This window comes from Octopus sinensis, linkage group LG2 (assembly GCF_006345805.1).
Source record: "Octopus sinensis linkage group LG2, ASM634580v1, whole genome shotgun sequence".
In the NCBI taxonomy this organism is placed as follows: domain Eukaryota; kingdom Metazoa; phylum Mollusca; class Cephalopoda; order Octopoda; family Octopodidae; genus Octopus; species Octopus sinensis.
The window spans coordinates 155,156,991-155,184,234 of NC_042998.1; the positions used below are offsets into that span (position 1 = coordinate 155,156,991).

At 36.0% G+C, this 27,244-nt stretch overlaps 1 protein-coding gene across 1 annotated transcript in view; it reads right to left on the reverse strand.

The window, feature by feature from the left end:
* Positions 1 to 27,244, reverse strand: part of LOC115226447 — a 577,012-nt gene that overhangs the window by 257,632 nt on the left and 292,136 nt on the right. The window contains exon 11 of the mRNA XM_036500752.1: positions 13,037 to 13,177. Coding sequence (XP_036356645.1) covers positions 13,037 to 13,177 — 141 coding nt within the window. The remainder of the gene's footprint in view (positions 1 to 13,036; positions 13,178 to 27,244) is intronic.

The window sequence follows — 27,244 nt, forward strand, 5'->3', positions numbered from 1 at the left end:
TTCAGCCTTGCGTGGCCAATAAAGAAATCTATCTATCTATCTATCTATCTAGACCAGAGCAAGCACTACAACAAAAAATAGAAAAATGCTTTTGTCTGGTTTGGCCACACAAGAAATACGTGTACTGGTGGTACAAATTTGGCACAGTCAAAGTCTGATTCCAGGACGAAGATCTAGCCAAACGTTTCTCTACAGTGACCCTCAACAAGGATGGGTTAGTGATGATACCAACGTATCTAGGCCAGAGAGTGACAAAAGTCACAATAAAATATGTGCCTCTGGAAATCGAGACACACTGGTTATTATCTGCCATCTGTTCGAGATGGAGGAAGCAAACATCCTAGAAATTGCTGTTCTAGAACAACAAAATTGGATCAGAAAGACTCAAGATCCTTCTACAGATTGATCAGCCATCAATTAGTAGAATACCCACCTGCATAGAATAGACTGAAGGCCACAAACTGTATGTAGTGGTGGAGGGCAGGCGGTCATGCAGTAATTTGTGCAACAGTGAAACACATTTGAAAAACAATTGTCTGACTGCCACAAAACAACAACAACAATAACAACCACCACCACAACCAGAAAATCCTGGAAGAAACCACTACTACCCACACCACCAACAACACAGAAGACAACACCAACAGCTGAGAATACAACAGCAGCCAGAAAAACATCACCAACAACAACTAAAGAAACAAAAGAAAATACAAAGACTGATTCCCCCTCCTCTATATCACATACACCTTACACAAACAATCAACAACCAACAGCAATGAAAACAACAACACAACCACTTACACAAACATACATAGAAGCTTACAACTTGCCCCTACCCCCTTCCAATTCCTCAGAAATTTCGTTGGAAAACGAAAGCAGTGAGGAATGGCAAATAGCCAGAAAAGGAAAGGGGAAGAGGAGCAAGAAAAAACCAAACTAAACACAAACAAAGCAGGGAGATATACAACTCCTGAAAACTTTTTGAACAGCAACACTAGCACACACAACACCAACACCTCAAAAACAAACACACACACAATGTTCACTGCTATCAAGACTAAAAATACAGAGCTGATGGAATATATTAACACAAAAACAAACCTGACTCACGGATACACAACACTACCAGAACACATTAAAATATAGCACATCCCACCAACCCTGCTTCACACACTAAATGCATTTACCCTGAAGCGGGTGAAAGATGCCAGAAGTACTCTTCCAAAAAACTTTATAGTGATCTCCTCGAGATTGGTAAGTGACACTCTGTTCCTATCATTAGTGTTTATATACACACTTCATTAGGATTATGATCGAGTTTGGTTATGTGAATGCATGTTGCTTGGGGTCCCCTTGGAAACAAGGGTACCTCTTAAATGACATAAAGTCACCCAAGTTAGAAATCATAGCCATAAGTGAGATCAGACTCCATAATCCATGGGCCCTAAAGTCCATATTTGGCAGACAGTTTAACATTTATTTTTCTCCCTATCTGCTGAGAATGGGCAGTAGTGGCATGGCAGTACTTTTTCACAAGAGTCTGGATCTCAAAGACCCAGAGGGTAGACTGGTTGTCCTGGATGTCAACGGCAGCAGTGGGTGCGCTTTTTGACTCGTATCAGTCTATGCACCGCCTTTAACAGGTTGGCTGGATTTCTTTCGATATCTAGAAGTATTCCTAGGAACATCTCGTCCTTTACTTTTAGTGGGGGATTGGAATGCTACCTTGGACATGCATCTAGACTACGTGGGCAGAGATAGGAATGGACGGGGATGCAAATACCTCAGAGACCTGCTCAGATGCTTTCAACTGTCTCACAGGTACCGACTTGATCACCCAATTACGCCAACTTGGACATGCAGCAACCACATCAGGTCGTCAAGATCATATCTAGATAGGATGCTGTGTAGGACAGTAGACAGAGATAGTGTAGGGTGTCCACAATTCCACACAGTCAGCTATACAGATCACAAACTTGAAGTGTAGACTTAGATAAGACACATAGGCAGGGTCCTGGTTACTGGGAACTAAACACGTCTTTCCTGTTGAGACAAGTTTTCAAAGACCAGATTAGCACGTTAGTAAAGAGGGCTTTGACAGGAGCCAACATCAACAACAAATGGTGGTTTGCCCTCAAAAGAACAATAAAAGCAGAAGCGATTAGGTATAGCAAAGCACTAGTCATAGATAGAAACAAAGTAGAGGTGATTAGAAGTGGCATTGCATCTGACGTCTTGGCGGTGAGGTTGGCCTCAACCAACACTTCAAAGCCAAATATGAAGGGTGTGTTGTCAGGGCTAGGATGCTTGCTCTAGGGAACGTAGGTGTTGGAGCAGTGGAGACGCAACAGGGCAACAAAGCCACCAATTTGGGGCACAAATTACTCGAGCAAAGTAAAATGTGTGAGGCCTTTCAACAGCATTTTGCCTGACTGTTCAGGACGAGTGGCGAGCGATAATGCAGGGTGGACTTCAGTACCTACCTGCACAGCCTGCCATGACTCTCGACAAGAGAGGTAGAGTGCTGCAAAGGTGCCACCATGGCAGCAGAAGTGCTGGATGCGATGGTAGATTGCTCATGGGACAAAATGCCGGGTTTGGATGGTCTACCCTACAAGCTTTACAGTTGTATGCTAGACTTGTTTGGAGATGTCTAGGCAGCAGTGTACTGCAACTGGCAGCAAAACAGGAGCATCCCGTTTTGTGAGCCGAGGAGCCATAACGCTGCTCAAGAAAGATCCAAACAAGGGGGTCATAATACATAACTTTAGGCCCATCACTCTACTCAATGCAGACTTGAAAATTTTGGCCAAGGTGTTAGCCAGGAGGTTGGCGCTTGTCATCAAGAAACTGGTCAACAAGGTGCAAACATTCACTGTGCTGGGCCAGAGCATCCATGACCTCCATCTGATGCGCTACATCATAGACAGGGTAGTTAAGAAACCTGGCATGAGTGGGGCCCTGATCAATTTGGATCAATCCAAAGTTTTCGATAGGGTAGACCATCGATACTTGGAGGCTGTCCTCATAGCAGCTGGTTTTGGCCCGTCTTCTGCAGCTGGATAGCTGCCTTGTTCGGTAATTCACGTGAATGGACATCTAATGAGACCCTTCAACATTGCATCCTCAATCCATCATCGCTTCTGTATGCATTGACTCTTGAGCCACTCCTGCAAAAGCTGGCAATGCTGAGGGGCACCCCATGAGAATTGGGATGTGGACAATGCCACTGTCATAGTGTCTAGCCAGACAGACATTAAGCTGGTCGGCAAGACACTGGAAGACTATGAAGTGGAAACAGGAGCAAAAATCAACCAGGAAAAGTCAGTGGGCTTGCAGTTTGGCACCTGGAGAAGCAAGCCCATTCTGTCTAGCAGCACCTCCATCATGGGACGCTGGACTGACGGTCCGGTTGAGTTGCTCGGGGTCTAGTTTGGTCTGGACCTCCAAACAGAGAACTGGAACAAGATAACGAGTAGGGTGGTCACTCTTGCCTGGCAATGGGCCAAGAGGAAGCTGTCCCTAAACGGTCGGGCAGAGGAGGCAAGCATGCACATCATGTCTGTCATCTACTACCTACTGATGGTGAACAGGTGTGGTAGACGTTTATGAGGCACGCTGTCCCGCACCTCATCTCCATGACCAAACGGCAGTCGTGGATCAAAAAGAGGTCGAGGAAGGGCACCACGAGTGTCGCATTGCTCTGGAGCAACTATGCAATCCTGGGTCAACCTTGAGCAACTGCAACACAACCAAAGCATTCTATAGGGGATTAGTGGAGGGGAGGTATGATGACGATCTTGGTGCGAACCTGGGTGTCGACAAGGAATACCTGACCCACCTGTTTAAGACAATTTTCAGGCTGGGACCTATGGGCAACTTCCAGAGATCCCTGGCCTGGCAGTGCTATCGAGAAGCGCTACCCGTTCAGGATAAGCTCTACAGGCATGACTCGAGAAACATGGGGCTGACCTGCCTGAGATGTGGTCAGAGCAACGAAACCATTCTGCATGCACTCGTACAGTGTCCAACTATTTCCGACCTGTGGGCCTATGTTGAATGACTGCTATTGTGTGTGGGATGAGTCAGTTTATCAACCAAGTCTATTGTGAATATTGTTGTGCCTCCTTCCTTGAAATGGGAAGGAAGAGCCATTTTCATCATACTTGTGGCTATGGCGAAAGAATGTGTATAGTGGACATGTCTGAAAGGTCTAGAGAAACATTTTCCTCTCTGGTGAATCTCTCATCAACTTCTTTAAGTATCACTTGAAGAAGAAGGTGAGAGTAGAGAGGGAAGTTTTGTCTAGTGAATGTTTCAGAAAAAGATGGGTAAATGTAGCAAGGATGGCACATGTGAATGACAGAGCCACCTTGAGCATAATCCTATGAACCAGAAAAAGAAAGCAAAAAAAAGCGTCACTTACTGTAATGTGTTTTTTGCATGACATTATTGTCTGAGGTTACCGTGGTCTTTTCTGTAGGCTTTTCTATCCACAGATAAACATAATCTGTTTCCCCTTTTACATTATGACATTTTTGTGATACACGAACCCTATTGATTGGCTTCCTGTTTTTTTTCCACAATCCCTTTTGATCAAAATACTACTCCCCTCCTTTTTTTTCTTTCCTTCCCAAAAAGAAAAGCTCTACTTTGTATTTTGTCCCCTCTGTGTTCAGCCCTGTGTGGCCAATTAAGAAACATATCTATCTATCTATCTATGTCCTTCTACTGACCAGAAACATTATCTCCTCCCCACTCCTAACAATTTCTTAATCTGACACCACTCCTACATCTTTCTCTCTGACTCTGCTTAAATGTATGTTCAAGGTGTCACAATATATTTACTTAGTTATTATTCTACAATGACCCCAGCCTAAATTCACAAAGACATTCCCTTAGCTAGCTTCAATAATACTAAATTTCCCCCTACTCATTCTCCCTTCCTTTTTCATATTCTTATTATTTTCATTTATCCACTCCCATATATTATTACTTCTTCACTAATGTGCTTTTCTTTTCAATTTATATGCTTTCCATGCATTTTCAATCAAATCTCTTTCGAGTCAACATGAGATTCCTTGATGATAATGCTAACTTCTTTTGATTAAGGTATCTTTGGCCTGATGAGTAGCTAGTGGATTACCCCTCATTTGGATAATTACTACTTCAGGGGTTCTGCTAGCTATGAAAGCTATGTAACCTGGATTTTATCTATTCCATTCCTTAATTTGGGATATAAATATAAATATATATATATATATATATATATATATATATAAAACAAGTTTTTTAAAGTTTCTGTCTACCAAATCCACTCATAAGGCTTTGGTCGGCCTATGGATATAAAAGAAGACACTTGCCCAAGATGCCATGCAGTAGGAGTGATTCTGAAACTTTGTGGTTGGAAAGAAAATTCCTTACTACACACCCTTGCCTGCACTATATGTACATTATATACATACAGATTATTATCATCATCATTTAACATCTGTCATCCATGCTGGCATGGGTTGGACAGTTTGACCAGGGCTGGTAAGCTGAGAGGCTGCACTAGACTCTAATCTAGGTTAGGTGCCCTTCCTAACACCAACCACTTCAAGAGTGTAATGGGTGTTTTTGCATGCCACCAGCATGGGTGGCATGTAAAATATTGCATGACACCAATATCTGCCAGACAGACAGACACACACACGCACCTGCGTGCACACACACACATGTATGTATGTATGTATGTATGTATGTATGTATGTATATATATATATATATATAGATAGATAGATAGATAGATATACAACTTATAAATAAGGGCAAATGAAAAAATTTCTAATGCCAAATATGCCAAAATTTGACAAATTGTCCATAACCATATAATTTTTCACAATACGCACGCTACTCGAAAAAAGGTCGACAGAAATTTCTAAAAAATTCCATCATTACCATATCGGACCGATTTCAGGGTTAGTTCATAAGAACCCTCCCTTCGTCAGTGATAAATGTGGCAAAGAAATAAATTCCATTATTATAATAAATAATGGAATTTTTTAGAAATTTCTGTCGACTTTTTTTCGAGTAGCATGCGTATTGTGAAAAATTATATGGTTATGGACAATTTGTCAAATTTCGGCATATTTGGCATTGGAAATTTTTTCGTTTGCCCTTATTTATAAGTTGTTTATAAATTTAACCTTTAGAGGTATTTTTTAATATGCTGGCCATTGATAAATTTGTTTTTTTCGAAAAAATTTTATCCTACATTAAATATATATATATAATATATATATATATATATATATATGTGTGTGTGTGTGTATATATATAGTACACATAGTGAAATTGACAGGGATTGGAGGGGATGAGTGGGTGGATAAGTTCACAACATCATGAAAGGAGAGAAGGAGATGGAAATGGGGAATGTGAATGGATACAAGTAGGAAGAGTGGGTATTAGGAGGATACATTGTGGGGAAGAGATCTAACAGGGACAAATTGCTTGCAAGTAGGGAGCTAGAGGGAGGGGAATACAGTAGGTAGTGAGCATGGGTAGGAGAAGGAAATGTTGGGAAGATGAGATGTGGCAGGGGAGATTTGTCTGGGACAGATTGTATAGGCTGGGAGCATGGACATAAAGGACATACCTTTATGGCCTCGATTTTACTTAGTTGGATGGGTCTTCTGAAGCACAGCATATTGCCAGTTGTCTTGGCTCATTGTCATTTGCTCCATAAGGTTCAGTAAGGCTTCATCTCACATCTTCCAGAGTCAAACTCTTCAACAGGTTCCCTCTATTTACAAGGTGTCCAAAAAGATGTATATACAATTTAACAGCTGATAACGAACGTAATTTTCGTTTCTCTTTTGAATTAACTCATTATAAATAATGAAGGGAACCAGGCAAAGCTTATAACATTGGAAATTTATGCTAGAATGTTACTGCAAGTTTGTAAGTGCAGTTGAAGTGCAAAGACAGTCATCATCATCATCATCATCATCATCGTTTAGCATCCGTTTTCCATGCTAGCATGGGTTGGACGGTTCAACTGGGGTCTGTGAAACTGGAAGGCTTCATCAGGCCTAGTCAGATCTGGCAGTGTTTCTACGGCTGGATGCCCTTCCTAACGCCAACCACTCCGTGAGTGTAGTGGGTGCTTTTTATGTGCCCACTACACTCACGGAGTGTAGGAGGGAATTTCAAACAGATACACCTATACAACTTACCATCACTCAAATTAGAGATAAGTTTGAAGCAGATGAACTGTTTAGAAATGCTCTGGAAGATTGCAGACATCAACAATTCCCACAAAGCAAGAAAGGGTACTAGAGATATATTGCTAGATTTCAAGAAAGTCTTTGTGGCAAAGCAAGTTGTGAGATGGAAATTTTGAAATCAAGCATCCATCACATTCTGAAGTAATATCATTGGAAAAGTTGCATTGAAAGAACAGTTCATACCTTCAATGAAGATGATCTGGACAGAAATGCAGAGTTTTGCAAATGGTGCCTGGCAAGATGTGTAGAAGATGCACACTTTACAACAAAGATTTTTTGGAGTGATGAGACTACATTTAAATTAAATGACTCAATTAACTACCAAAATTGCACCTACTGAAGACCTGAGAAATCACATATTATGGAGGAATATCATGTTAATTTACCAGGAGTTGGTATGGTGTAGTTGTAATCAAAAGAATTAACTGGGCCATTCCTTTTTGATGGTACTGTAACTGGCCTCATTTACTTGAACTACAAAAGCATATTACAAAGATAAAGGCAGTTGAATCTGCATCAGCTGCTCTTGATATCCTTTCATCCCCTTATCACTCATATCTCCCCATCCTCCCCTATGCCATCCTCTCACCTGTTTCTAACATTATATGCTTGCTTCTTCCACTTACACATCTTGTTTCTTCTTATTTTAATAATTTTTCTTATTAACCTTCTTGGAGCACACCACAGAGTAGTGACAGTTCATCAGTCTTAGAGGTTAAAAGATAACTTCAGTAGTGCTGGTGCAATGACAAAATGCACCCAGTGCACTTTGGAAAATGATTGACAAACAAGCATATGACATAGGGTCAAGAGTACCCTTTTTCTCATCCAACATATGACAAATTCTCTAGAGCTGGTGCAATGATAAAATATACTGAGTACACTCAGTATATAGGTAAATGGAAGGGCATTCAACCACAGAAAATAAACCCATAATGAAATGTATGAGGAGGACAGTCTCTCCAAATACAAACTGACATAAACCTTGATGATCCATTCAAGCCATGCTTAGAAACAGTGAGTGTTGAGAAACAATGAAATCATGGTTTTTTTCCTAATTAATGGTAAATGATAACTAACTTTGTCAACCATAATGGCAGTATTAAAAATTCTAGTTAGTTGAACAATGATGACATTCAGAACTTAAGCAACAGATAGAATCTAAATTAACATTTCTCCAAAGATATAACCATACTTTATAGCTTATTATGTGGGTAAATAAGGGGTGCTTTCTTCAGTAGACAGCCTGATTGAACTGAAACAAGATACTACTTTTTGAAATGTAAGAAAGATATTTCAACTTTCAACCATTAACAATCAGACTCTGAATTTAATGTTTAAAATAAAAGAGGTCACTGCATTGGCAGAACAGTAATGCATCGAGATTATCTGCATACAGAAACATCTGATTTTCTATGGAACCTTCTTTTACAGAGGTAACTATGTAGGAAATAACAGGAAAAAAAGAAAATATGAAAACTAAAGGCAAATAAACCTAAAAACCAAATTATCAAATAGAAGGAGCACATATTTAAGCAACTTGAACATCAACCAAAATTCATAGACCAACCTATCATTAATATTGTAATAGATACAGCAGATGTTACTAAAGAACTAATGGATTAAATCCAAGTCCTTTCAAATAGCAAGACACTAGGTTTTGACACTATGTCACTGAAAGTATAGAAAACAGGAGTATTCTGGGATCTATTACTTACACCAAGATAAAGCTGATATTTGGGTGAAAAGTGGTCAGTACCAATCCCAAAGGAAGGAAATCTTGGATATGTTAAACAAAACAGAGATATTAGAATATCAACCATAGCAGATAAAGTCTAGAATAGGTTGCTTTTAAGATTATGCCCTAATAGTTATCGCCATACTAATATGGCATTCTTATAAAAATAAGAATAAAGCTGTCCGCTTATTAGCTCCATGAGGCCATCGCCTTAAGTTAGCTATTTGATACACAAACTGTATCCATATAACCTTCGAACAAGTAGTGTGGAGCGACTGACCTCCCTTGTTCGAAGGTTATATGGATACAGTTTGTGTATCAAATAGCTAACTTAAGGTGATGGCCTCATGGAGTTAATAAGCGGACAGCTTTATTCTTATTTTTATAAGAATGCCATATTAGTATGGCGATAACTATTAATTTCCAGGAACGCTGCCGTGTTCTCTTTTAGAGAGACTTAGTAATTTTAATATTTCTATTATTGAAAACAAGTGGATGTATTCCACCGAAACTAGGTAAATAAAACCTTCGAACAGAGATAGTCGGAAGCGACACCTACTGGTCTGACTACGCTACATTGACAAGGGGCAATACCCCGAAACGCGTCTGTAGCTGTCGATCAAGTAGTGTGGAGCGACTGACCTCCCTTGTTCGAAGGTTATATGGATACAGTTTGTGTATCAAATAGCTAACTTAAGGCGATGGCCTCATGGAGCTAATAAGCGGACAGCTTTATTCTTATTTTTATAAGAATGCCATATTAGTATGGCGATAACTATTAATATATATATATTTATTTATATATATATATATACACACACACACACACACATATATGTATGTATGTATGTATGTATGTATGTATGTATGTATGTATGTATGTATGTGTGTGTGTGTGTGTGTGTGTGTGTGTGTGCATGTGTGTGTGTATATATGTTTGTGTCTGTGTTTGTCCCCCCATCATTGCTTGACAACCGATGTTGGTATGTTTACGTCCCTGTAACTTAGCGGTTCAGTAAAAGAGACTGATAGAATAAGTACTAAGCTTACAAAGAAGTCCAGGGATCAATGTGTTCGACTATAGACCATGCTCCAGCATGGTTGCAGTCAAATGACTGAAACAAATAAAAGAATAACCATGAACACAAGATAATCATTTTGTTCAGTGTTGTAGTTACATCATTGAATATATTTTTCAGGCAGAACAATATTTTTGTACCTCAGTTATCTTTATTTGGGGCACTGATCAACTTACCCAACAGGCAGTTGAACCATTTGACATTCATTTTTTTCAAATCTCATGATGACTTTCTGTGTGGGGATAGAAAGTTAGAACGAGCTACAAATGTTTCCCAAATATTAAATTTGAAGGTCTGCAAGATCATCAGTCATTCAAGTTTTAATGTTACTCAAGTCTTAACTGGCTCAACTTACCCAACCTTCCCCTAATTTCTTACAAAATTGTCTTTTTCTGAAGTGTTTGATTCGGTAAAGTCAACAAAGGTAGTACTGAAAGTGCAAGGTGGTGTAAGTTAACACAGGTAGTACTCTTAAAGTTGAACATCTTTGAAAACTATTTATTGTCAAACATTAGTTATCTCTTGTTTAGATGTGAACAAACACACTCTAGAAAGAGTTAAAGCCATTTGAGAGAAAATTCTCATTTCTCTTTACTTTTCAATTATGACTTATTTAAGTTATAGCAAATATATTGAAAAAATCTAAGACACTAGTCTAACAATAGTACTATTCTGTTATAGTGCAACTACATTGGTAATGTTTTAACAGATCTTAATATGCTTCAATACATATGGCCCCAGTACATTAGCTATTATTCTAGAACCCACAGTCCAACTGTGGGTTCTAAAATAATGTTTTTTTCTCTTATTTCATTACAAAGTCCCAACAAGGTGAGAAGGAAAAATTAAGATGAAAAGAATGAATTTACTTCAGACTTGAAGGCAATCAGATCATAGAATGGGGGAAAACAATGTGATAGAAGAGAGTGACAACAAAAAAACAAATAAAATAAATATACATCACAATAATTATATATTTTTTAATCAAATGTCTTATGAATAATGTAATATAAATGTTTCTACATCTACACTAGTCAATTATCTTACAAATAGTAAAAAACATTTTGTAGATTTGAAATTTTGTCAGAGAGTGCTTGTATACCAGTGGTTTATAGTTATGTAATTTTAGCTGATCTTTCTGATTAAAATTGACTTTATGGGCAGGCAAATTTAATTAACAAGTGTAAAAGCAATAACATTATAGATAAATGCTAAAATTGAATTTCTTAATGCATCTTACCTGTTTGATTTGTTACTAAAATTATCCCACATGTCAACCACCAACAATTTTGCCACTTTTCAAGATGAGGAAAATATACCATTGGCTATGTACTCTTATACAATTTAATGAATACATTTAAATAACAGAATGCATCTAATAAAAAAAAAGCTCATTAACAGGTGAGACAAAGGTGAATACAGGTGTGTAACATACTGGAAATTAATATGTATTTCTCACTTTTAGATATATTTGTAATAAAATGAAAGGAATATATAATTGTATTACTATCAAATACCAAAATATAGTTATGCCATATTTCTATCATGAAACTGTCCAAAACACCCTTTACACAAGGGCACTTCGCAAAACAAACACATATATGATATCTGGACCTGATATCCTTTTGCAGTTTTTCTTTTTTGCAGCAAACACAGTCTGCAAACATTTTCCTTCCATTTATTTTTTCCACTTTATGGAAGTCAATATTTTCTCTGTTGACATCCACCTCAGTTAATTTTGCTTTTCTCCCTGTTCTGTGCTTTGTGGAAGAAAAGCCCTCATGTAACTGAGATGCGATGACAACCTGAAATTTCAAATGCTCATAGTCCTTTGGTGGCAGAGGTACCTTGTGGCTTTTTACATAAACAATATATGAATTAACTATAGTTAGACATAATGCTGGAGATATATGGATCACCATACCTTATATCAAGACTCCAGTAGTTTCACAGTTGAGGAAGCTGCTTGATACCAAACATAATATTTATAGTAAAAAAAGCTCACATTTCTGCAGTATCTGTTGGCTGCCATAGTGGATTGGGTCTTCCATAAGTAGAAAGTATGTGTTGAGCATATCTATTTGTTTCTTCTATGACAGTTTCAAAAATGTTTCAGTAAAAATAAAAATAAATAGTCCAATGGTTGAGCATCGGGAGGTAGACTGAGTTGTGGACTAGTCTTTTCTGTGAAATCAGGAATTGTGGTTAATTTAGTAATCTTCAACCATGTTGCCGTAGTGTTTTCAATATCATTTTCATTACTTTCATTATCAAAATCTTCCTCGTTCAACAAAGATTCATAAATATCAATATCATATTTGTCCAAAGGCAAATCATTGTAGTTTTCATTTATATTTTGTGCATCATCAAGAGTAAAACCTTCAAAGTCGGTAGTGCTACTTGCTGACACCATATTGTTAAAAAGTAAGATATACACTTCTCTTCAAATATTGAAAAAACCAAGAAGTCTCAAAAATTTTGCAGTATTTTTACTTGAATAAAGGCAGGAAAGGCTTTAACTTGCATTATCTCAAAGTTATGAGAATTCGATAATGTGATTTGTTTATTTTTGTAGTGATTTCATAGAGGAGTCAGATACAGCCAGATTTGACCAGTTCAAACAAATAAAGGGGAATTATTTTCAGCCAGTTTTGGCTGGTCTGAACACTAAAGGGTTAAACACAGAAATGTGAGCAAAATTAAACTATAGGTGATAGCTTTAGTGTATAGTTGATAAGATTTCATTTCAGGAGCATCAAGTGATACTTGGAACTAGGAAAAGAGCATTGAATGAAGGTGAACAAAGGTATTTGTTAACAGTGAATTGGTAGCAATGAAGAGAAGGTGGAGAGGGAGAAAAGGATGACAATGCTACCATTTTTGATGATTATGATGATTTATGTTTATGATGATTAAATATGATACAGACACATTCATGTAAATTAACTTACCTCAGATGCTTCTCTTAAGCATTTTAATTCTTTTTCTACATTGTCTTCAGCTAAATCCCTGGAATTCTTTTGTATTTGTAATCGCTGATTAAGTGTTTGTTTGTCTGTTTTGAAAGCTAATGATAAACTAAGAAATTTATTCTGAAAATAAAAAATAAAATAAAGATTAACTGCAATGTTAAATAAATAGTAATTTTTACAATAGAAATTTTTCTAACTTAAGTACAGGGCCAATGATTTTAAAATTTGAAAAGGAGGCAGTTGTTGATACTATTTACCCCAGTACTACACTGATACAATACTTTGTTACAAATAGAGTGAAATTTTGCTAATAACCTTTCAAGATGACATGTTTAACAACTTCTATATCTGAGTACTCGGGCTTCTTCTGATCAGAATAAAATTTCAAGTTAGATTTTACTCTATTATCATTACTTGTCTGCCTCAAATTTTTTTCAAGAAATTTCATGATGTGTAAGTTTACTAGTTAAGAGACAATATAAGAATAGAGCAGAAGGTGTATCTTTGTTCATAGATGGGGAGTGTAATAGAGATTTGCAAATTTCTCTCTTCTATTATTGGACTAATAACTTGATTATTTTTCCAGTGGTTATTTTGAACCTTTCTACAAGAGCAACTGTCAGGAGATACTTTAGCTGATTGTAATAACAGAGCCTTCATACAAAAGAGGTTGTTGTACAGGAGGAGGATATGGAAAGGATTGGTTTGTTTAGGCAATGAATGATTAGATTTGATGAGCATTGAAACTAATTCTAGAATAAAGGTTATGTTTAGAAGAAAGAAAGAAGTCAAGAGTATTTGAAGAATTAGTGGATTGATCAAGAATAAGTGTTGCAGACTGTTCAGTTATGTTAGTGTAAGAGGATAGAGGGAACCAAGATATGTATGTATTAAGGGTGAAGATATAGAGAGGGGTGAAGTGAGACAGATGTCGTCAATAACAGATGAGAGAAAGATAAACATCTGGGTAGTTTAGAGAATGAATAATTTAGAGAGTGTAAGAGACAGCAGATGAACTTATGAAAAATGAAGAGTTTAAAGTTTGAAACCATTGTTATTGGTATCTAAGTGAATAAAACAAGTAGGAAAAGTAAGTACAGCATCTGTCTTTCTTACTGTAGATACAGTATCAAACAAATTAGAATACAGACATTAGTTTGGATAGCAAAAGTGAGTTAGGGACTGGAAATGGATTTTGTGTTGGTATTAGGTGGTGAAAGTAAAGTTTGAAATAAAGTCCACTGACATTAGTGATATTAGTGAAGAACTGAAATATTTTCTCTTTATTGGAAAACTTGATTTAGCCTTTCATAGATAATTGCTTGACTGACTAAACATTCTATTTTGCATTAGCTAGAGCACTATCTACTGATCTTATTTGTAACTTGCAGTAGGTTGGTTCTTATCTTTCTTAAACTATTTCTTAACTATTCAGTTTCACAATTCCTATAAAAATATCCTCCAGTAATAGGCTTAACAAAGGCTTTTCAAAATTTCTCTGCATAGGTACAGATGTTGCTGTGTGGTAAAAAGCTAGCTTCCCAACCACAGGCTGTTGCTCTTACGATCAGTAGATCATGGGTTCAATTCTCAAACCAGGCAGGGTGCTGTGTTCTTGAGCAAAGCACTCCATTTCACATTGCCCTAGTCCCCCTTCCCATCAGGTGGTGGTGGTGGGGGGAATGTTGGCCTGTTTGCCTCGCCAGCAAGGTGGCATCACTTGAAGGCTAAAGCGATCCAAAAGTGCATTGTGACCAATGATATGTAATAACATCTGATAGTCTGGTCAGTCACGTGATATGTGTGTGTTTGTCTGCCCATCACCACTTGACAACTGGTGTTGGTGTGTTTATGTCCATTTAACTTAATGGTTCAGCAAAAGAGGCCAATAGAATAAGTACTAGGCTTAAAAAATAAGTCCTGGGGGTCAATTTGTTTGACTAAAACCCTTCAAGGCAGTGCTCCAGCATGTGCACAGTCAAATGACTGAAACAAGTAAAAGAATAAAAGAATTTCATTAGTATATTAAGAACTTCTATAATTTCTTTTACTTCTTTGAATCTAAATTTGATTAATATTGATTTATATTAGATTAAGGTTTCTTCTACAAGGTCAGTTTTATATTCTTCATCTTACTTCCAGTTGATCTCTTATATCTAGGTTTTCGACCTATTTTTACATAATCAAAGCCTCCGTGTATATTTGAGTACCCAACTTAATGTGAAACATTAAAGCCACTCATGCAAAATACCTGTAATTCTTCATGAGTTGGTCATCATGAGACTTCCAGAGAATATATACTAATTATTAAATACATATGGAAACCATAATTAATGTAAAAAAAAAAGTAATATTATTTTACTTCAAATATATAAATTATAATTTTTAAACATATTTCTACTTTCATTAACATTAATTATTATCTAATTAGAAATTTTACTGATTATTTCTATAACAAACATCAATCACCATTAGTATCAGATGCTAATGAAATGGGGCACTCATAAAATATTTCTTCATCCTCCGAAAGAATTGCCTGGAGGATTTGTAATGGTGAGAAAGAAATGGAGATGATTATGTGCTTCTGTTTCTACTCTTGCTATCTTTAGAGTGGTGACTGCTTGATGTCTTTGTTGCTACCTTTTTCTAGTTTTCATTTTTCCGTTCCTGTATAAGAACTCAAATGGTTTTCACTTTCACACATATAGCAACTGAACTTTCTACTCTTCTCTACCAGATTAAATGGGTTCTGGGAATCAATAATGCCTGGGAGCCCATACAAATTCCTTCTAACATGTTATAGGTCACTTATGCACAGCACCACTTACTGCCTGTGTACTGTTCTGTAAAAGTAACCTGAAGTTCAACATTTCACATCAGTACCAATATCTCTGGCCATGACTCTTATATTTTTCATGTCTATATACTGTGACACAAGCTTCGAGGCAGGTACACAGTGCACAAACCTTGCCTTATCCTAGTCTTATACACTAGACATATGTTTTCATACATCTTGCCCCAGTCAAGAGAGTACATATTTTGTTGCACATCAGCTAGATCACCCTTTAACTGTGTTAACTAATTCAATAACCCCCAGTGCTTGAGTGGCACTTTATTGACCCTAGAGAGATGCAAAATAAAATTATTTTGGAAGGGCCTGAATTCAAAATGTGCAGCTCCCAAGTTAGAGACTAACTGAAGCACAAATTCAGCTTTGAGACAGGATATTAATGCTCAAGAATTAATATTTTATAACTACATGTGAAAACACTAACATGTTATACACTTATCTGTATTCAACCTACTTTGGCAGATGAAAGTGACATGACAAAAGGTAAAAAGGAAGAACAGGTAAACCACATCCACAATATATACAAACATATCAGGAGATCTCTTCCAGATTCGTGCAATAGTTATATTTTTATGATTTTCACACTGCACTAACTTCATTTCGCCAAAATCTCTAGTTTTTAACAAAATGGAGTGGTAAGATTAATATAGACAAAGCATTTAAGGTCTTTAAGTGTTAATCAGAACCTAACCAAAGTGAAACATATACGCAAAAAATGATGCATTCAGCTTTTAGTATTGAGACCCTGTCTAGAAAGCCTTATCTTGGTTCACTGTACAGATTGTAAAATTGTCTATGTAGCTCAGCACCTTGAATTAATTTACACTGTCCTTATCCTCTAATTAAGGAGTTCCCAACTGGGGTGCAAGATGACATTTCAGTGGGTACAAAAACTTGAATTTAGCAACTTTTAAAATAGTATTTTCAGCATATCAGGTTCTGTGATTTTTCCTCCCATCAACATTTATTCATATGTTCCATTTCTTTCACAGATTATTAACTCTTCATCAGGTTAGAAAAAGAAAATGAAATGATGACTATGTACATTTTGATTTCACTTGCACAAGAAATGATGATTTACAAAAACTCCAGTGCATGATTTGTAATGCTGTGTTTTCCAATATAAATCTGAAGACATCTAAGCTGTAAGAGGGCTTCAACAACAAGCATAGTGGAGACAATGCTGCAGGATATCATGTTAAATCACTGAAAATTAAAATAGCTCATTTCAATTCTGGAAGAATCCTTCTGAAGTTAGGCTTTGTTTCTGTTGACAAACTACTACTTCTAGCTTCATACTAAGTTACATATAAAATAGCTAAGTTTTAGAGGCCCCATACAATTGCAGAAGATCTTATCAAACTATGAGCATTAGAAATGATAACAATTGTTCTAGGGCAAGAAGCAAAAAGAAAGTTTGAATTGGTACCATTATCAAATAATTTATTCACAACTGAATTGGTGACTTAACTGAAGATGTTTTAGATCAAGTTACCATAAATATCAAGTCTAGTCTCCTGCAGATCTCTCCAGTTGGACAAATCAACTGATGTTTCTAGTTGCGTAAGCAAGATATGCCAATGAAGGTGCTGTAAAAGAAGATTTTGTGGAGATCTGCAAACAACCGCAAAAGGAAAGAATGTGATCCAGATTGTGAAAGACTTCTTTGCTAGGAAATAAATCTGTGCTCATGAAATGGGAAATATAACACTTGATAGTTGCTTTGTTTCCTACATTGTAATTCTTTCAAAAATATTGCCATCAAATTTGAAAAAGTGCTCAACATTTGTGTAAAGGGTATCAACTGGATTAGGAGTCATACTGTGAACCACTGCATTTTAAGCTGTTTTGTGGCGATCTAGGAAATGAACATATAATTTTGCTTTACAGAAGTCCACTGGCTCCTGCAGGAGAAGCTTTAACCTGCTTGTTAAACTGTGAGGAGAAATCAAATTTTTTTTCTGGAAGAACATGACTATAATCTGCCTGGAGCACAGAAATCATGAATTCATCCAAATGTTTGCTTACTTGGCTGACATTTTCACTCATATGAATTATCTGAGTGTTTCTCTTCAAGAGAAAGAGATAAACATACTCTTTGGCATCAACAGGTGTAAAAAGCTAATCATTGAAATTTTACATCATTTGAAAAAAATGGTTGGTGTTAAAGGATCTATAATTTCTAATGAGCATGAAGAAATGCTGGTTCATTCAGTTTTGTTGTCAGAATTGTTTGATAGATATTTTGCAGCTGCATAACTGAAGATTTCATAACAGTGGATCAACAATTCATATTCTTACAATTTGAGGAATATGTCAAATAATGAAAAATAATAAAAAGAAGATCTTATTGATCAGCAAACAAATCATATTCTTGAAATGCAATTTGAAAGCAAGACTTTGGAAATGTATTGGTGCTCAACAATGGACATGTTTGGAAGACTTTGTGAAAAGATACTAGATATCTGCATTCCATTTGCAATGACATACTTATGTTAGTCTGGATTCAATTTACTTTTACCAATCGAGACAAAATCTAGAAATCACCTAAATTCATAAGTAGACATGTGGCTCGCTATCATATTACAACAAAGTCATAAACAAGAACAAAAAGTCATTAAATCTAATTTAAAATTTACATTTTTGAATGCCAGTTTTTCAAATGTTAGTTTTTAGTTTTTTGAAATTGTTTAATTTACACATGCATTTAACACACTGAATGAAAAGCTTAATTTTTCTGTACTGTTACTTCATATCAGAATTTGTAATAATTTTAAAAAATCTTTTTTCATGTCATTCAAAAATTAGCTTATAGTTGCTTAAATTTAATAAAAATTTACCTTCATCTTCAAATGAGATATTACTTTTATGGGGAGGGAGCTAGAACATATCAGTTTAAAATTTGCTTCTGATGAAGATACATAGAAAAGATTGGGAAACACTGCTCCAACCCAACTAAAGCTTAATTTAAGCATGACACAGAAAGTCTGCTACAGCTTCACTAAACCCTCATACATGCATTTAGAGAATTTGTTTGATATTTGTTAAACATTTGGAAATGTCTTAACGACACTATTCCTCCCATCAGCTATTCCTATACATTCCTACTGTGTCTAGGATACGATTTCAACTCCCACCACCACTAATAAGTGAAATGTTCCTAGGAAATTTCCCAGACACCTCAACACTTGAAAAAGTCTGTCCGAGTCTCTGCTGGATCATAGTCACCATCTGCAAGGCATCATCATTACAGTTATTGCTATATACATCTCAAACCACCAACCTACCATTTTGATCCAGAAATCCTGTCAAGAATATTTTCAATCCATGTAATCTGTTTTTTTTCAGCACAAAGTGGAAATTTTATAGTCACACTTGGATACTTTGGTTTCCCTAATGGCTGTTATGTTAAGTTTAGTGGTCTGAGGTCACTTAGCAGTGACCCTAATTTCAGAAACTTCCAGCATTCACACAGTTTCAGCATTGCTTAAGCTGATGATGACAGACAATGAATTCAGAGTGAATGGAAGGCAATGGAACTGTTTGAAATTACTGAACAGAGATTATGTGACCAAGCAAGAGCAATACGTAAGAATTAACAGAATTAGAGCTAGAAACTATTAAGAGAAAGATATCGGGTGGTGCTGGACATGTGAGAAACAAAAGTGGTATAGTGAATTGTGACAGAACTGAGATCAAACAATGAAGATCATTTAATAATAGACAGAATCTTGGATATATTAAATTCAGAAGGAACAGAATTTATATGCAACTTTAAGAAGGCTAACCAATGGAGACTAAATCAAGAGACAAGTAAAGTCAATAATGTATTGAGACACATTGAAACAAAGACCATCACACAAACAAATAATCATATCAAGGCTGCTAGTAGGATTATAGTGGAAAGGATGGGACTGAGAACTATTGAGAACAGAACAGAAACAGATAGAAGGAGGAAATAAACAAACAGTAGAAAAGGAGAGTTTCTGAAGATATAAACTCCTTGAATAGTGAAGTGTCAATATTTGTCAGGAAAAGAAATGGAGAACTTAAGAATGAATGGAAATTCAAAAAAGTTAGGAAGAAGTATGGTGTAGATACAAAAGGCCTGAAAGTTGAAATTGAAGAACTGAAGCAGCGCATACTTGCAAAAGAAGCAAAGCTAACTAGGTTCAAACAACAGATTAAGCAATACTGGCAAAAACAAATTGTTTAGAACTGGCCAAAAAAGATTTATCAAGAGATTAATGATGATAAAAAACGTGAAAGATTAGTCCCTGATGCTGATGAAAGTTAACTTTTCTGGGGTAAGATATGGAGTAAGCAAGAACAACATAATACTACAGCTGAATGACTCTGCAGCCTGAAACAAACAGCTTCTTATCCCCAGTAAGAGGCTATCTGCTTCATAGAAGATAGTATCAGAGATATGAGTTAATAGATAAGCAATTGGAAAGCAGCAGGGATTTTGGATAAAAAAAAGTTCAGTAGTTGCCATAAATTGATTGCACAACAATTTAATTCATTGAAATCCTGGGCTGGTTGACAAAAGGAGGAACAGTGTTGTGCCTGAAGGATGCATCAAAGGGAAATGCTGCTGATAATCACAGAGACAAATTTCCTGCCCCCCCCCCCATTAATGTGGAAGTTACTGTCAGGAGGAATTTCAGAAGAACTGTATAAATTTCTTGATGAGAATGATATATTACCGACGGAACAAAATGGCTGTAGAAAGAGATGCAGAAGTACCAAAGATCGACTACTGATAGACAAAATGGTAATTCAAGATTGTAAACAAAGTAGAACAAATATGGAAATGGCCTGGATGGACTATTAAGAAGCTTATGATATGATTCCACATTTGTGGATCATTGAGTGCTTAGATCTGTTTGGAATTGCGAGAAATGTAATGTGCTTCCTGAAGAGAAGTATGGTGAGATGGAAAACTGAACTGACATCATACGGAAAAAGCTTGGGCACCCTGGGTATCAGAGGAGGGATTTTCCAGGGTGATAGCCTATCTCTGTTGTTTTTTGTTCTCTGCATGATACCCCTGATCTTCGTACTTAGATGTACAAACTAAAGGAAAATTCCCAAACAATCAACCACCTCCTCTTCATGGATGATTTGAAACTGCATGGCAAATATGAGACAAGTGAGTTTCTTGGTGAACAGTCCACTGTTTTAGTACTGCTACCTAAAAGGAGGCAAGGTATAGTCCCTAGCAGGGATAGAATTACTGAATTGAAACAGAAGGATGCAGATACCTTAATGTACTAGAGTTCAACAAGATAATGGAAAAGGAAATGAAAGAGCATTTTTGAAGACTGAGGTTGGTATTAAGCTCAAAATTGACTGGATGGAATAAAACCCAAGCAGTTAATACGTAGGCAATAACATCACTTTGATACAGAGCAGGAATCTGGGATGCAATGATCCAGTGTGATCACCCAACCAGACATTGGAAATTGAACATTGTTGTAGTGAATAAAAAAAAAAAGAACATGTATGATAATCAACATAGCATGCCCTGGTGACAACAGGATTAATGTGAAAGAAGAAGAAAAAATAAGCAACTACGATGATGATTTGAAGCGGGAAATATGAAAGTTGTGGTCAATGAAGAGAGTAGGCGTGATAATAGTAATTGGTGCACTTGGAAGTATTAGCACTCAACTACCATCATGGCTGAAAAAGATTGGTGCAAGTGTGAAGGTAGAACACCTACAAAAATCAACATTGCTTGGAACAGCAAGAATTCTTTGCAGGGTTCTTGAAGCATGACCAGTACAACTTTCACCTTAGTCTGCTGGCTGTGGACAGCTGACACTTTCCATCATACCCAGCAAAATAAGCTATGAGTTTTCATATAATAATAATAATGATAATAATAATAATTTATGAAGTTTGATGTAACTCTTCACAAAGGTAAATAAGCAATAAGAAAAGCATGATGTGATTTGTAATAAATAGAGATTGACTCAGTTTATTGAATTGAACAATATTTCAATAGTAGTATGTTTGTCTTCCTCGGATTCAAAATAAAAATCCACTGAAATACAGAAATTCAAAATTTTAACAGGAATATCCTGCATTACTTCACAGACAAAGTGATGTCATCAATTTTCACTTTCATACAGCTCGTAACAAAGAAAAAGAAAAAAGAGAGCAGGAAAGAGGACAGTTTTGTGTATATGTGATGGAATTCTCCTGTCATTTTGTTTAATCTTTCAGGGTTTAGTATTAGTAATTCACAAATATATTTATCCTTATGTGTTTTGAAAACTGAAAGTGCAGTAGAGTCAGAATATTTTCTGGGAATGTGTACTTTCAGGTGTTCCTCAAATTCACAACTGTTTGAAGTAAAATGTTCAGCAAGTTCTGCCAAACAACTATTATTGTGCCTGAATATATTTTTGTTATGATTTGTGATGGAGCCAACTTGACTCATACTGTTGCCCAATGAACAGGGCTTACCACTTTTGTTGCTGTTTTGCAGGGTGCAGCATTCAGAAACTCCAATAGAGTTTTTATTGGGATAAGAGGTACTGGTTAACAGTTATATTATATTTTTATTGTGTCTGAAGCCTACAATGGGCAAATGAAGAAATATTCGTTTAAAATGAAAACGTTTTTCTGAAATATGCTGGTAAGTTCATGCAACACTTTTGAAATGCCAACATAATTTTGGTACCAGTTAATCAGTAAAGGAATTTGGTCATAAATTTTACTTTGACTGCTAAAATTAGGCATGAAACTTTGACTTTCCTTACTAATTTTAGTTACATCATTTATGATTTCTTTTAATCATGATTCTAGTAAGATGGAACGTCTTAGAGAATGACATCTGCAAATGTGGAAAAGTCGGTACACTAAAACATATTCTTTCCAACTGTTCATTAGCATTGAACAGGTACACATGGAGGCACAACTTGGTCCTTAAGGTTATCTTCAATGCTATAAAGAACCAAATTCATCTCAACAACACTGAGGAAAAATCGCTAAAAGTACCATCAAGAGAGTTCATTACCTTCGTGCGACCAGGTCAGCAGATCCGTTTCAAGAAGAAGACCAAGAAACTTCCTGAGAAAAATGAAAAGTGGAACGACTATTGGGAGGTAACTGCAGATTTACCTGGGTGCCAGGTTTTCTTTCCCATCCCAGTTTCGAAAAAACTAGATATTTTGATGTGGTGTGAAAGAAAGTTGTAAATATAGTCGAGCTAACGGTTCCTCACGAAGATAATATGGATGCCGCTCGAGCTCGAAAATTAAACCGTTATGAAAACCTCCTCGAGGAATGTGAAGACGCAGGCTGGAAAGCGGAACATTTTCCTATTGAAGTCGGATGTAGAGGGTTTGTAGGACACAGCGTGAGACGACTGTTGTTATCGTTAGGCCTAACTCATCGTAAAGTCAATACCACCATGACTGATATCCAATCTACAGTGGAGAAGGCTAGCCACTGGATTTGGTTAAAAAGAGACGATGAGTGATGGCTAGAAGTATATTGAGTTCTTCATAACCAGCTGATCTAGCAAGCGGGGCCTCATATCAGTGAGGGGGGCCGGTGCGCATTGATGCCGTCGAGAGGTAGGCCCCGAAATGGCGCGCATTCTCTCCTGATGACCCCATACACTTGCTAGCTTCCGATATATGGAGCTTTTAACTGGTAACACTTACATCTGCAAGTTGTTTGCAAGACAACAACCATGTTTGACATTGGCACACAAAAGCATTTGCATGCTTCCAATAATCTCTTACATCAGTACAAATCCATTTTATCCTCTAAATCTAGAACTTTAGATTTTACTTAATTGTATGATGTGGATGACTGGAGCAATGGTGAAGATAGACGTGGGATAATGTGGGCAAAAATAACTGTCACTATTCAGCCTTCTTCTAGAAGGTTGAATAGTGACAATTATTTTGCTCTAAAAACTTGACATTAGATTTTTAAAGAGCTTGATGAGAATTTTATATCAGATTTAGAGTCAGGTTTTTGTGAAGCTGTCAAAGAAATGCAAAACTAAACCATCCTGCAATCCTTCTCAGAGAAAAAAATGTCAATGAACTGTAAATGGAGTGTTGGTTCATGACTATTCAGAGATTTGAGTATCTCCATGAACTGTGTCTCAAATAATGTCATGAAGACATTTGCAAAATTAACTGCCATGGGAGTACTCATGGCACCCCACTTTGTCTGATGGTAAAATCTTTGCCCAAACTTCATTGTGTTACTTTGTAACACAGACTTCAATAGTTTATAGAGAAAATTAGATGGAATACTTTTGTCTGACCGTTTTTCAAAGGCATTCATACATATTTCCACCCAACTCATCATGGTTATTGTTGGAGTATAGTGAAGAAACATCCATAGTTACAAAAAATAGTTTTCAATACAACTTTGGTGTTTAGAAAGGTTGTTAATTTTGGACACAATATCAAAAGTATCCTGAATATAGGAGCTCAATCTTTTTTTGCTGTAGGGAGTAGAAAATCGTGGATCCATTCTTAAATTTAGGCTGTGCAACATTTATACCCACTGCAAACTGAGCACAATGGATGAAATTTTTCAAAAATTTTGTGTAATTTTGGAAGTCATAAAATACATATTCATGACTCACCTATTTAACAGAAATATCTCAAAAGGGAAAATGTTTACTTGACAAAAAAATATAGTTCCAGAAGAATAAAGAGATCAAAGACTTATATCACTGATCAACAAACCATAACTGAAGATAGTAAGAGGAGAAAGAAGAATCTAATTATAACACAAGTTAAATACAAGAGAGCTTTTGGCAGTGTTCTTTACTTGTATCCACTATTTTATGATATTTTAATTTTAGAAAAGTTAGTTCAACTATTCAATAAATAGAAAGCAATAAAAAGACAACCAAGGTACTAGAGGTCTAACTAAAATTATGAAAGTAGTGCTCCAGCATAGCAACAGTCCACTGACTGAAACTATTAAAATAATTAGTTAATAATATTCTACAGATCAGAATATCTGATATTATCATTTTTAAGTGTTTTAAAATAAGAAATTCAATTTTGCAACCAGTTTTATAACTGGAAACTTAATGTCACAATAACTGACTAGATATGTTGTTCACATATTTCTATGAGCCGCACAAATATGTGAACAACATATCTAGTCAGTTATTGTGATATTAAGTTTCCAGTTATAAAACTGGTTGCAAAATTGAATTTCTTATTTTAAAACACTTAAAAATGATAATATCAGATATTCTGATCTGTAGAATATTATTAACTAATTATTTTAATAGTTTCAGTCAGTGGACTGTTGCTATGCTGGAGCACTACTTTCATAATTTTAGTTAGACCTCTAGTACCTTGGTTGTCTTTTTATTGCTTTCTATTTATTGAATAGTTGAACTAACCTAATTTTAGAGTGTCACTAAATTTTAATGATATCAATATCTTTTAAGGTATCTGTACCATTTTACAAACACACACACAGAGGATGGTTTTCTGTGCAATTTCCATTCACTTAATATCACCTAAAGAGATGGTAGCAAACAATTGCCCAAGATGCCACTTCATGGAATCAAACTTTAACCAAATGGTTGTGAAGTTTACTTCTATACCATACAGACATACATAAAGAGAATTTGAACATAAAACATTGTTAAATCTGAGGGTAAACTGATATGAAAGGAAAGTATGAAATCTAATTTAAACAATACTTAAAATTAAATGTATTTAGTTCAATATTGTCAAATAACTGACACTATGGAACTAGAGATGACCCTTGCATAAAGTTGCTCTGTCTGTAATGGATTTCATATCAGCAGATCATTGTACAAATACTGCTAAGAATTGGGTTGTACATGTCTGCTGAAATTTATACTCAAATATCTATATAATGTTAACCCTGTTCTTAATCCTTAATCTAATATAAGGGTGTAAGTAGGAGGATGGTTGCACTAGTGATGTTATTTAATCAGGAACTAAGTTTAAGTAGAATGAAGAAAAAAGAAGTATTCAAGGAAGTGGAATGGCAAGGAAAAGCAAAATGAAATGAAACATTGTGAGAAAATTAAGCTAAAATAATACTGAAGGATTTAAAGTAGCTTGTCATATCATCTGCTTTATAAGTTGTAATAATACAGCGTGTAAATTGATTAAAAATCTAGTGTCCACAAATTGTAAATAATAATACAGTACCATGCTCTGGCCACTTTAAACTATTGTAAATTTCTACTTATTGTCAACTTATAGGTTTTGCATTTTAACCAACTTTCTCAAACCATCATTTTTTATGTATCTCAAAGTATCAGACTCCTACCCCTAAACTTTACTGTTTTTGTCATGTAATGTGGTTGTTTTGCTTTCTAATAAGTGAGAATTTGTCAGAAGGCCTCCAGGAAAGTGAAACAACCCATGTTACACAACAAAAACTGTGAAGTTTGGGAATAGGAGTATGATGCTTTAGGGATACATAAAAAGTGATGGTTCAAGAAAGTTGGTTAAAATTGATGGTAACTTGAATAGTGCCAAATACATCCACTTTATTGAAAGACAATTTGATACCAGACTTGGATGAAGGTGAAATTTTCCAGTATGACAGAGCTCCATGCCACAGATTGATGCAACACAACAGAGTCTGGCTGATGAAAGTGTTACTGTATTGAAATATTGGCTAGCTCAGAGTCTTGGCTTAGATATCATTGAGCAAATGTGGACAGAACGAAAGAGAAGAGTTCAGCAGAAGAATCCGCGCAATCTTGAAGAGTTGTGGGAGCTCAGCCCCAGAGAATGACATCTCATACCTGTGAAGATAGTGAAGGGTTTGTATGCTTCTCTTCCCAGGCACATGGAAGCAATTATTCAAGCTAAGGGAAGCCACAGGAAATATTAACAATGTACAGTAACTTCTTCAAATAAACATGTAATAAATTTTCATTATAGACATTTTTCTGTTTTAAAACACTGTATCTTGATTGGCCTATGAGGTGGTTGAAAACTTTTGCACAGCCATTTTTGGTGGTCATCTCACATCTTCCTCTCTCATTCAGAACCACTACTACAAAATATAATGATTAGGTATGGAAATGACTGCCATGGGGCCAATATTTCATTTGTAGAAAAACAATGCAAAACATATTCTTATAAGTTGGCAATTAGTAGAAATTTACAATAGTTTAAAGTGGCCAAAGACTTTTGGATGGTTCTGTAAATACTCTATCTCTCTTAAATAAGCTTTATGATATGTTTTAAATGATGTTTTGTCAGCAAAATAAGAACAAAGAAAGCATAAATAGGTATGAATTTGTGATAAGAATAGCTAACATATTTGATGTGGAAATAGAG